We start from the raw sequence: 12,864 nt of genomic DNA on the forward strand, positions 1-12,864 counted from the left end.
ATTTAACGTATCTTTTTAATAAATCAGTTTCTTGTGGGTAATTAAAAAATTGTATGTCTTTGGTTGGCAGTATAAAATGTATTTTTTTAAATCAAACAGACAAGCCGTTGTATCTCTTTTTCTAAGATTCAATCTTTCAATTTTTGTGGGCAATAAAAGAATTAATTAAATTTAATCAGTTTTTGTGGGCAAATAAAAATAAATAAGAACATGTTGGTTGTTTTGGTGGGCAAATTTTTTTTAATAACCAGTAAACAGACATATGCCATCAAACTTCTTTTTGAAGATGTGTTGGCTCTGAAAAGAGCCGGTTTTGTTGCTGTTGTTGTTCTCCCTTTTCAATGCCGGGCCTGTCAGGTGCTTGCAGGCAGCAAGCAGGCTGGACGTCTTCAGATCTTCCGCCTCTAACGTTCCCAGGGCTTGGATGAGGTGCGATTTATCTTTAACCAATCAGGTCTCATATCGTCTTCAAACAGCTTTTCGTTGAAGCCGATTTCAATATAATTAGCAAGTGCCTTGACTGCGATATCTTTTACTATGACGCGCCCCAAAATGACAGTGAAGTTAGGTAAAGCGCGTGCAAGATGGTTCTACTTCATGAAACAGCAATAAATGGCAGGATCATCCCAAGACATTTCTCGTGAAAGAGTGCCATAAGGGAGGTGAAGTACGTTCGTAATGAAAAAATCGACGGAACCTTCCCCGTAAAGGAAAGTAAGGTAAAGTACGTCCATTATGAGAGAATCAACAGAACAATCCCCGGAAACTATGCAAAATAGGAACTTAATGTTACAACACCAATTTATAGAAAGATATTTTACTTCCAATTTTAGCGTTGGTTTTGTCAAAGATGCTCCTAAATAACCCATATCCTGCATAACTGGACACGCATGCAAACAGATTTATTTAAAAATTACTTTACATATTTCCAGTTTTATCATTAATATCCTCTGAAAACCCTTTTACATTGCGCCTGAATCGCCATTTTTTTCCACAGGGCTTGGAGAGCTGACAGTATACAATGCATTTACACACACTCTAAAAAAACGCATTGTCGTGCAGCTCTGATATGAAAACAGTAAAAAAAAAAGCTGGGGGGTAGCTGCAAGACCAACTGTAGCTGTTGTTTTTAAGAAAAATATGGAGTTCTTTGTCAAACGCTATGGAAAATAATTTCTCTACATTTATCATAGATTTAGGGGTAGAAGCACATGCATAATTTATGCATGTAGAGGTCATGGCCTGGGTCACACCTACCCATTTATATGACAAATACAGCGTGGACAAATTAGGAATTATATACCAATATCTTAAGAATTACTTTAACTTTTCATTTCTTTTTTTTCAGAATGGAATCTGACGGGAAAAAAAGCATCAGATTTTATCCAGGGTTGGACGTACTCCTGCTAAGGGAGATAGTTGCCGACATTCCCCAAAATAAATCAATGTGGGAGGCCATAAACAAAAAGTTGAATGACGTCTTGAAAGAACGAAATGCCTATGTCACTATAAGAGCATGCAAGGATCGCCTTCGCCACCTACAAGAGGCACACCGCAGGCAGGAAATGAATTCATTGCAAGCGTAAGTATCTATTTTGGTAAATTGAGAATTGTTTTCATGAACTTAGTGAAACTTGGTTTTTCATAACCATAGAGTCTTTGGACATTATATTCAGAGATATAATGGGTGCATACTGCTTTGAGGCATCTTGGGGGATCATTTTTAGAGAGTCAGGTTTTTACATGTAGGTGTTTTGAAATGGCAGATGTTTAAGGGTTATATTTTTTATCCATTCAGTAGACTTGTTAAATGCACTTATTATTAATGCAGTCAGTAAGATCTAGGGTACTTTTTGCCCTGGTTAATCTGATGCACAGTCTTTTTTGCCATTTAAGAATGATTTTTCACATTTTTCATCAGTTCATGGCTGACTTCGGATATGTAGTCAATAAGAAAATTACATGCATATGTGTATCCACAAATTTGTTTGTAAACAAAATGTTAGGTTTGAGGAAGGCTTCGGAGAGGGGGTTCGGTGGCAGTAGGAGTTTTGACCAGTACATGAATGCTATATTTTCTTCAGATCTGGAACGGATGAGGAGTATGATGAAAGGGCACAACTGTTGACCGAACTGGCTGAGTTAGATGAGGAGCGGAAGAAAGCCAAGGAAACATCTGGGAAAGACACACATGCCAAAGAAATTCAAGGAAAAGAAATCCGAATGGCAGCAATGGAATCCCTCGCTGGGACCAGTAAGATGAATACTGATGGGAATATACGTGAGGAGTACATCAAAAATATGAATCGTTTACTGTGACTGGTCTTTACTTGTATCAATATTTTTGAAAATCATAAAACTAGCTTTTACTGCAAATTTAAGCTGTTTTGTTTAGGTTTGTAATTTACAATGGGGAATAATACCCCTCATCTACAATGCCATGTGGATAATAACCTTGCACTAGCCAAGCTTCTAAATTTAAAGACCAGTTGTACATGTACAGTAGTTCACATGTCTTCATCCCTTCACCTTGATCATGCTGCTCATGGCTCATTTCTTACAGACAAAGAAGCGACCACCCAACGAAAAAGGAAGCGTGCAGGTACTGAGACTACTGACAGCTACATCAAGTATCTTCAATAGAAGCTGGATCTTGAACAACAGAAATTTCAGTTGGAAAAAAGGGAGAGAGAATTAAGGCTGGAAAGAGAAAACGAAATGTTTAAGATGATGATGGCATTGGTTAAGGGAAAGAATAAGGAGAGCTAAACAGTTTGCTCAGTGAGATGCAAGTCTTGTAAATAAAAGAGACAAGGTTTACATGTAATTTTGGTCATTTCAGATTTGTCACAGCTGAATCAGAGTAACCATTTTTTATAGTCTTTTCCATGGCAGGACCATGATTGCTGTTGGCCATTGTAGTTTTGTATTAACTTAGTTCACCTTTGTGTTAGCCCTAGCCCAGCTTTGGAATGCAGGGGCGTGCATGAGTGCACCTTTGGCACTCGCTGAATGTGGGTGTGAATGTATATAAGAATTTATTAAACAGGGTGTGGTCTGAGATTTGCTACATGTTGCGGTAGAGGGAACACGGTGTTCTGATTTATGCTGACTTAGCCATTTTGGTTAGCTTGTGCCGTCCCTTGGCTATTGGCACAGATGATTGAGGCTCTGTGAAGTCTTCGGGGTGGCTCAGACAAGCATATGTCGGCGGAATAACGGCAGTCGTAAGTTATATCTTATCGTTTTCTATTTTAATTGTTTGGAATTGATTTAATGTGCCATCTTGACAGAGTTGTACTCGTTTTGGCAAGGCATAGTTTGATGATTTTCTATTGTAGATCGTCCTTGTATGAAGTACATGGATCAGCGGATCCCTAATGCCAGTTAATCTGTGAAGCTTGGAGAGAGTCTTTAGCTACTGGGAACTCCATTGGTGGAGTGAAGCCTCGCTGTTCCCGAACCTGTGTAGATGAAACTACAGGCGGCTCTCCACAGCGTCGTCCTGCTCTTGAGATCCAACTAGCCTTGGCGATCTGGACGATGGGTGTGGAACTACCGTAACTGTGATGAGCACCACTGCAAATCTCCCCTACATAAATAGTTTCTTATTGTTGTATAACATTCTGATAATTTTTTTGATTCCCTTTCGTTTGGCCTTATCTTGTGAATAGGATTGAAAGTTCAAGATATTGGATTTATTTGGTTTGTTGCACCTCTTTAAAAGTCACACGTCGTGGGAAATTTACTGATTTTTGCTGTTTAAGTGCCACCCTTGTGGTAAACTACTTGTGGTATTGTGATATTTTGGTCATAAACGTGTAAATTGTTTGACTTGTCTAGATATTAAAAGGAATTGCAGTTTGAAGTAACTCTGGCAAATTTACTATATATCCTCCACAGTGCGGATGGATTGTGTGGTTAGACGTTTTAACATTGAGCGTGGAGAATTGACCGGCAAATCAAGGATTCTAGAACTGTTTTATATGAAGAAAGGTGTGCAAGAAACTGACAGTTTTATAACGTGAATTGAATAGATGATTGAACATTGCAAATATTGAGTAATTCGTATAAAGGAATTTGACCGTGTAAAATAAGAATTTGTCAGGAAATTTAATTGTAAGATAAATCTTGTATGATTGATGAATTTTGCCGTTTTATGGTCATGGGACAAGTTCTGCATTGAGGGACATTTTCACTATTAGATATTACCCCTGCAATTTCATGTTGTGCATAATTATTGTTTTGAATAAATTTAGATGTATATGTTAACTATATACCTGTACATTGAGAATTGACATCCTTGGGAAATCTAACATCAAAGTCTTGACTTAATAAATGTAGTTGGCCACACACAGTATTTAAACTTACCAAATGACAATCCTGTTGCAATTTAAGACACAACACTTAATCTGAAGAATCCCTTGGTTCAAACATTGGATTGAAGTTTAACATTCGGTCTCAAATCAAGCTAGCCTATTCATAAAGCCATTCAAATTAACTCCCACAACAAGCATTTCTTTGTCACTAATCATCCAGTCACTTGTGACTAGACTTGTTAAAAGATCAACTTTGTGAATTAAACTGATAAATCAACAGTTTCTTGAACAGTGAGCAATGGTCTGATCTTAAATTGCAAGTTCATCTGATAGCTGATTGGTCAGCAACACTGCCTGGGCATACTGGGGCTATGCATATCACGCTAGATAGTCCTCCAGGGAAAGTGGCTCCAGTTGGAAAAACTTGCTTGTCTGATTTCCATACAAACAAGTGTGGCAGTTATTAAGAAGACCTCCAACAAGGTAGTACTTGGCAACTGGGGACAATAGAACTTTCAAATTCTTGCGAAAGTCAAGGAAGGCGAAGATTGTCAACATCTTTCAAAATTCCCACTCCACGCATTCTCGCACTGATGACATTCTAGTGTTAAATTCTTCTTCTTCAGCTCTCAGGTTTGCCCCTCTGAAAGGACTTGCCAGGTAGCGTCGGAGAGGATACGCCGTGTCTCCATAAAGTGCATAGGGGATACCATTCCTATCCGTGAAATCCCTTGCCTCAAACTGTTCCATCAATCCACTGATACGGAGAAGTGCACTGTCATGCCTTAGTCCCTCTACTGGGCCATAGAGATGTGATCAAACCACATGGTATCATCACAGACTGGAATTTCAGTGCATGGATTCTTCTGTGTCCGTCAAAGCGAACTCGCTGAAAACGAGTTGACCTACAGATTGGACGAACTGTTCCATCCACAAAACCAATGCAATTTTGCAATGACGCCCCTTTGTTGTGTATTGTGTCTGCATAGAGCTGAAGGTGTGCCGCATCAAGCCATGGGTTGTCCAAGGACAGGAACCGATGGTGATGAGAAGTGTTTAGAAAGTCAACAAGCTGGTTAATAATCAGTGATAGAGTTGATTTGGGTCTGCCGAACAATTCTTCCAGGTATGATAGCCGATTTGGATAAGCAAATCTCCTTAACAATACACAGACAGTGTCAATACCATTGCAAGTTGAATCATTTTTCAGTTGTATGCTCTCTGGAACACCAAGTAAATTACTCGGGCGATAAATATCATCTTTCTTAAATCGAAACTTATCCAAACACTGATCATCTGTCAATTCTGCTAAGTTAAACCTTGGCCATGCAGGGTTGTAGGTCACTTTTCTTCTTGCATTTGCAAGGAGAAGTTGAATAAATTCAACATCTTCGTCTTCAATCGCCAAATCAATCAAGTTGAGATTAGGCGCAGCCAACTTTAAATCCCTCGCCGATACGCGCCCTCTATAGAGCTCATTCTAAGCGTAACCGGGATCACCCACGAAACGCCCAACACTAAACGCACAAAGTATACGACTGCGTTTATAGATAAATGTCGTCGTCTCTCTAACCGTATGCCAATGAAACCTCTCTAATACGTTATCAACTACATGTAAGGACAGGCTTCAAAATAAGCAAAAAATAAAAAGGCCAAGTATATTGTAGCGAAATAGTGAGGTGGTTAGAGCGTCCTCTTTAATTATTTGCAGTTAACCATTTATATCCCATAATCATAACCCGCGCATGGGTATATAAGGAGTGCGAGCGAGCTACTCGCGGTCTTTCCTGTCTTTCTGTTGTTCGGTCATATTTGTGCGTGACGAGTTCGTACTGCTGCTTGGTTTGGCTGTCAGAGCAGAACGCTGTGCTGGAGAGTGATTACTGGGCACTAGGTTAGTGCCGACTTCATTCAGTTATTGTAATTAGTCCTGATAAGCACTCACATCTCTTTTATGGTCATCTTTTATGTAATTCAGCAGTAAACAGTGCAAGTCAAGACGTAGGTGGTGTAAACAATTTGCAAATCCACAAGCCGCCTAATTAGGAGTTGCCTATTTAGGAGTCTCCTGTTTAAGAGAGTGCCAATATTAAAATAATCAGCCAATCAAATTTGAAGCCAACCAGAGTCTTTATTGAGTTCGTCCAGGAAATCCCCCAGTACCAGTAACCCACGGTACCGGCCCCCTTTCTGCCAGCCCCCAAGACCAGACCCGTGGGTGCAACTTGTTAGGCTTCGGCGCTTGGCGGTAGACTGCCTCCAAACGGACCTGCCCCCCTGGTCGCCTCTACAGCCGCTCGTCGGGTCGACCAAAGGCACGCCCGAGGCTCCGTCGCTGGAGACCGCTACAATATGTTTGACATGTTTTGGGAGACACTAGAAGAAACTTTAAGAGTTCTTTCAAAGAAATCTGTTAAGTGAATCACACATGTAAATCATTCCCCTCACAATTGAGTACTAAGACCAAATTATTATTTTACTAATTAAAATGCACTGCAGAGTAAGTGCAAAATCGTCACAGTTTATTTCAGGCAGCTTTTTCAATCAGCGGCTCTACTTTAACTGTTCAGTGCTTAATCCAGTTTTATAAAGTGAAAGTAACCATATGAAAACAAATGTAGTTTCTTTTTTATAAAATCCATAGCAGAATAAGTGCAAACTTTTTAAAAGACATGACATGATTGATTCAAAAGAGGCTGAGTTACTTTAAAATATATCTTAAGAATTTTTAATCATCTTTTTAATAATGAAGACATTGTTTTCTGCTCGGAAAGTTATGAAATAAAAATGATGGATATGAAGATGCTGAAAGATCCTTTGTTTTTCTTCATTCGAGCCTTTGTTTACTCTTCTGGTACTCTTCAGTACAAATTAACACCAGGAGTGCAAAAATATAGGACATTACACCGAACATGAAGAGTGCATTATTTAGCTTCTAGCAAGTGCTCCTGAAAGTTTAAAAATGACACCTTAGGTGCAGGAGTTGTAGGAAACGGCCCCAACACCTGAAGTGCATAGTTAATGTAGCTCCTTGCAGGTGTTCTAAAGCATAACACCTGAGGTGCACTGTCTGTAGCTCATTTGGAGTGCTGCTGTTGTAGCACTACTGTTGGTGCTGACTAAGCACAGCGAGTGCAGTCACTTTACGAGCTCCAGTAGGTGCTAATTTTTTTGATCTTCAGGTGCTAAATCAGCACTCCGTTTCTTAGAGTGCACGTAGGGAAGGGCAAAAATCTGCCAAATTAATATATATTTCCATAACACAAGACAAATCAATAAAAACATTAAAAATACACAAACAAATATTATTTCTCCTTTATTGAACGTTTATTTTCTTAAAATTGAATAATTAAATTTCCCTGTTTAAATTAAAATCAATAGAAAAAACTAAAGCCGCTGCAGTTAGGAGAACGCGCTCACAATGTGTGCGCTGTATTATTCTTAAAATTGTTGTTTTGAATGAAAAGGGCACCACTGAGTACTACCAAAGTACTGAAATGGCATTTGAACTGCAAAACTGGCCGTGGAAACGGCTATTTTACAGGGGCATTGTGGCAATTAAAAGGGCGTGGACGGCAATGCGCTTTGTGAAATTTCTTCCCCGCGTGGCTCTATCCAAATGAATAAGAAGTAAAACTTTTTTTCAGGGATCATAACAAATACCTTTAAACTGTACTTTTCCTCCAAACATGTTTGCAATTCAACTTTACAAATTTAAGCCCACAAAAGGACGGATGGGTCCTCTGCCACGCCTGTTACCTCATTACTTGTAGTTTTTAAAGTGAATATAATTCGTTTCTAACAAATATTACATAATATAGTGAGGCTGAACACTAATAATAAAGGCACAAAGAAGGTCATGAAAATTAACTTAATGAGCACATGATTTGTTTTTACTTTAAATTTTGAAATAAAAGTAGGCCTACTTTAAATGGTAATGGCACCACAAGTAGCATCCTCAGTAAATATTTCAAGTTTCAATGCAATCAGAAAAAGTTTGTTGTCATGGTACATTATGGTTTATACTGTCTTTACATAGGGAACATTTTTCAATCTTTGAGCAGTATTTGGACTATAAACAATGGCACTAACAAGACTTTGAGACATTCACAAAATCTCATTAAAATAAAAGCATGTAGAGAAATGTAAATGACATTCTACACTCTCATTTTGTTGATGTTAATTTGTTCAAATTTATGCACTACGAGTGATAGCCAAATTGACTTATAAGGACGCATACATACTGAATGTGTAAATGTGATAACATTTTAGGGATCATTGCCATAATCTGGGAGTCACACACAGCCTTCACTGCCTTGCCATGCAAAATAATTTGTAATTCAAGAACAACAGCGTTTTCGTTTGGAAGTTTGGCAACAGGGCAACTTCTTTTTATTTCGTCATCAGGGGCCAGTGAACCATAAACAAATAGTAATCTAAACAATGTCAAACCTTTCTCCATGGCTGGTTGGTGACTCCGTAATCGAAGCGCAGTTCTGTATCCTGTGGTATACCAACTGTAGCAAATAGACACAGGTGATCGTACATCAACTGCACCTTGCAACTGTCTATAAAACCCATTCCATCGTTGACCATTCTCCCAAAGCCTTCAGAATTTGTAGCATCCACCTTAAGTGAAACAGCAGCATGTTAGAAATTACTATATAAGAAAAATATTTTTAATTATATCAAAATAAAAAATCTGGCCAAAACTCCTGCCTTCAGAACTTTTTAATGACAAAACTGAAGACCAAGAAACTCAAAGACTTTCAACGTTTCAAAACGGAGCTTTGTTATAAAATTTCACACTGGAAACAATGGTTGGTTTTCATTTCAAGCTATCCGGAGCTGAAAAAATAGGGACACCACGTAGGAAAATAAGTCTATTGCATACAATGACTGATAGAGCGCTAAGCAAATGCATGCATTACGTTTCGTACGCTTAGTCTTCTTTTGGTCTGAGGTGAGAACAATACACTTTTTGAAAGTTTGCTGGCAAATTCTTCACATTAAAAAAAAAAGTCAGCAAACTTCATAATCAGTTGAAATACTGAAATAAGGAAAAGTCCAATGGAAAATAAAGGCCGGGCGGTGAAGATTTTAACGGGGTGGGATAACTTTGGCAGGGCCGTTTGAAATTTTGGCAGGGTAGCCCTCCTTGCTAAATGGCCTCATGCATGGTGAACACCGAGAAGGTGATTAGTTTTCATGGACACTACTTTTACATGTGATTATGTGTGGTCCAACAGAAAAAAAGAGCCATCAATTCCGATGAAACATTTTGACATTACACTCGTTGTAATCAGATGGACACTCAGTTTTCTTAATGCTATGCATGGTTTGTAATAACATTTACAAATAAAAGGGAAAATGAACTCACTTGTTGTGGGATGCCAGTGCAGCACACACCGAACAGAAGACACTTCCGAGGAGTCAAGAAATAAGTCGGACCTGCCTGCATTGGATCCGATGGAAACTGCATTTACTGAGCAAAGTCAAAAGCAAAATGCACCTTTTCATCCATCAGGCCAAGAGGCCAAGATTGACATTGTTGCCAACTTGAAGTTTACAGTCAGAGACAGCATTGTTGTAGTGTGTACGCTGTTCAAGGCAAAGGTGACACTGTGCTGCCTCAACTCGCTCCAACTTTGCCCCGTCTGACAGGTTTGTACATCTTAGAAGGAGGCTTGTGTTTTCCTGGCAGGTCCTACAAAGATCTGACCTTGGGTAGGCTATGACGATATTTAGAAACAACTGCCTCCAGAGCCGGTGGATTGTCAGAGTAGATATCTCCTTGCAGGTTGGATCTATTGGTTGTTGTAAGTACATGTACAACAAAGTTACTGAGTGTCTTGACAATTGTAGGACAACACTGCAGCAGAAAAAGGACATAGCCAGAATTAAATTCATGTAAGGTCACATCTTTGTCTTGACAAGTTGGTGAACTTTTATGGAAGTTCTCGACCTGGATCTCCAGTCTACTAAAGCTAGCTATTTAAACAACACACAGGCATTAAGCAATGTTTATGATGTACCTTTTGCTTTTCGTGCTGCATTGAACAACTTGCCGACCTCCGATTTTGTAGGGGAACAAGAGGGTAAAATGGTTCCTGCATCATCAAATTTCGCTCCAGGAGTTATTCCAGAAAGTACCAGGGCATGTTCCTCGGCTTACCTATTCATGTAAGACACGAAGTACCTGTATCCATCGACATCGAGAGCTGAGACTGCATTGCTTGGACCAGACCACTGTCTATATACTGGTGTGAGGCCTCTTTGCTTGTACCATTTGATGAGAGCAGTCAACTTCTTCTGTGATACATTAAAATGGAACAATACATCCAATGCCAAGATGATGTCAGTCAGTTGGTCTTCCATTAGCTTGAGCTCCTCATCCAACGCCTCTGCCTGCTGTTCTAACCTCTGTGCCACCTTCAACACGGAGATGAGCTTTTGGTAGCCAGAGCCAAGAGCCGGAGCACCATGATCGCCTTGGTCTTTCTCGGCTAGAACAGCTGCCGCTTGCATGTCAAGGTCGTGGCCTGCACCTTCAAAGCTGTTGAAATACTTGAGGTATAACCTGAGACTGATGTGAAGCCCGGATGGGCAGACCTGTTGTCAGAAGTGCAGAAGGTAAATTAAATTTTACACGCTCGTTTAACAAACATCAATCAACTACAAAACAAATATTATGAAATAAAATTAATACCTGTGTCAGTGGGATGGCAAACATTGGCTCGTTAATCACGTTGTTGAAATGTTCGGCTTTCGAGATATTGGAACCAGCTGTCTTAAATCTGTGGAGGTCTTGGTTCAGGGACTCCAGAGTTCTCTGCTGGGATGGTGGTCTTTCTCCACGGGGCAGCCACATGTTGTCCTTGTTGATGTTACAGTACAGGCAACAGTGACGGCCTGTTTTAAGGAATTTAAAAATACTGCAAGTTTTCAGGAATTTCATGCAGTAGAAGATTAGTCACAAGAAATTATTTTTAAGTCAGAATGTAAACAAAAAGCGTTATTTACCGCCAGCTCCGGTGAACATGAAGAGCCTGATGTTATGGTTCTTCCATGTGCTCGACTGGAATTCAGCAACTTGTTGGTCCCGTCTTCAGGTTGTCACTCGTGTCCCTGGCTGCAAAAGCACAGACAACAACGGTGTGCCTGAGAGAGTTGGGACGTTCAACATTGCCGACTAGAATCACTTGTTTAAACGTCCCGCCTCCCTTGTCACCCAAACCTCGTTGTTTGGGATGGTGCCATTGTGCCTGCAATATGAAGACATGTACAGATAAATGCATACAAGTGCAGGTGTCTATTTTAATTCTTTGTTTATGTAGTACACATGTATAATGAAACTATTGTTCTTGCTTGTCTTACTCATCCAGTTGCTGTGTGACCTTGGCCACAAGGGACTTCACATTATCGCACGGGCTTGCTTGATGGTGACTCCTCCGTTGATTTCATCTGGGAAGGAAAAGGGGAGGCTTTCAGCGAACAGGTTGTCAGCTATTACGTCATGTTATTGCTGACCCATGGCCTGTTCACCTTCAGTTAAGATGTTGTAGCCCTTCAACCATTTCTTCAATCCCGTGATGCGCACCCAAGAGATTCCGAGGTGAGAATTTGCAGCAAGCATCTTCATGGCAGGGATCTTGATGGTGTTTAATTTCAGGTCCTGCAACATTCCCTGCAGATTTTCTCGCAGGGAAAAGCTCATCTTTTCGTTGCATTTCTTTGTCATCCATGCTGACAAGACCTCTGGTGGTATCAAGAACCTTGGAACGCTGTCTGATGGTGCTGGAGGATGCCGCCCCATTGCTCATCCGAGGTTGGGGAACACAAAGTGTCGTCAGACACTTGATGATATAACAAAGATGCTTTAACCTATACTAAACTACATGCGTATGTATTAAAAGGCGTGAAAATGCAGTTTTAAATCTTGCCAGGCCGCCGGTTCTGTACTGTGTTGTCAATCCATCCTGTGACTGCGCCAGCTTGGTATTCAAGATGTGGGTTCCCAGTTCTTCCATCACGGGGGTAACAGGGGCAGTCATGGGACGCTGAAGAAGACGGGAGACTTCACTTGGAGGTTCGTAAGACGCCGCATAAGAATGATCATGAAACACAAGAGGAGATGGGTTAATAGCAACGGAAGATTTATCATGTGTTTGGCAAATGTGTGAACTGACACCCCCCACAGTAACGCTCTCCTTGCATGCTGTACACTTCATCACCAGGCTCATAAATAAGGATGCAAAGTAGCTACGGGGGCAGTGACATCCTTGAAGTGTGCAGGTGCCTGGCAGTTGGGACAAGGAATTGTGGATTCATAAGATTCAAACTGCACTGCCAAGTACTCACGACAGAACAAGTGCTTGCAAGAAGCCTCCAGGGCATTGTCAAGCAACATGGTGCACAGTTTACATTCCACAGGGCAGTGCTCGACAATGGCTCGAATTGGGGGATCCTATCCCTGCAGACTGTGGGGGAGGGGGGAGGCTAAGAAAATGTTCTCTGTATGCGGGGGGTGCTCGTGGCCGACCAC

General features: G+C 40.4%; 2 protein-coding genes and 1 pseudogene across 6 annotated transcripts; 1 reads left to right on the forward strand and 2 right to left on the reverse strand.

The window, feature by feature from the left end:
• Positions 1–28: 28 nt before the first annotated feature.
• On the forward strand, positions 29–4,608 carry LOC110990451 (uncharacterized). 3 transcript variants are annotated; one of them, XR_015427013.1, is made up of 4 exons: positions 29–1,582; positions 2,085–2,281; positions 2,564–3,227; positions 3,342–4,608. XR_015427013.1 is itself a non-coding variant. In XM_087142898.1 (3 exons), exons 1-3 carry the CDS (start codon positions 1,350–1,352, stop codon positions 2,641–2,643), a joined length of 510 nt encoding a protein of 169 aa, XP_086999024.1. In that variant the 5' UTR covers positions 29–1,349; the 3' UTR covers positions 2,644–4,608. The 3 variants fall into 3 exon arrangements, 2 of the variants coding, with proteins under 2 accessions (XP_086999024.1, XP_086999025.1); XM_087142898.1 differs by having other exon boundaries at positions 2,564–4,608; XM_087142899.1 differs by having other exon boundaries at positions 2,085–2,254; positions 2,564–4,608.
• Positions 4,609–4,697: 89 nt separating this feature from the next.
• On the reverse strand, positions 4,698–8,915 carry LOC147797817 (uncharacterized; annotated as a pseudogene).
• Positions 8,556–11,656, reverse strand: LOC110990446 (uncharacterized). 3 transcript variants are annotated; one of them, XM_087142897.1, is made up of 4 exons: positions 11,343–11,656; positions 11,029–11,231; positions 9,700–10,931; positions 8,556–8,948 (listed from the first exon to the last, which is right to left on the reverse strand). In XM_087142897.1, exons 1-3 carry the CDS (start codon positions 11,359–11,361, stop codon positions 10,491–10,493), a joined length of 663 nt encoding a protein of 220 aa, XP_086999023.1. In that variant the 5' UTR covers positions 11,362–11,656; the 3' UTR covers positions 8,556–8,948; positions 9,700–10,490. The 3 variants fall into 3 exon arrangements, with proteins under 3 accessions (XP_086999023.1, XP_086999021.1, XP_086999022.1); XM_087142895.1 differs by lacking the exon at positions 11,343–11,656 and having other exon boundaries at positions 11,029–11,307; XM_087142896.1 differs by lacking the exons at positions 8,556–8,948; positions 11,343–11,656 and having other exon boundaries at positions 9,130–10,931; positions 11,029–11,307.
• Positions 11,657–12,864: the final 1,208 nt, after the last annotated feature.

Source organism: Acanthaster planci, linkage group LG10 (genome assembly GCF_054643075.1).
Source record: "Acanthaster planci isolate LZ-2023a linkage group LG10, COTS_SCS, whole genome shotgun sequence".
Lineage (NCBI taxonomy): Eukaryota > Metazoa > Echinodermata > Asteroidea > Valvatida > Acanthasteridae > Acanthaster > Acanthaster planci.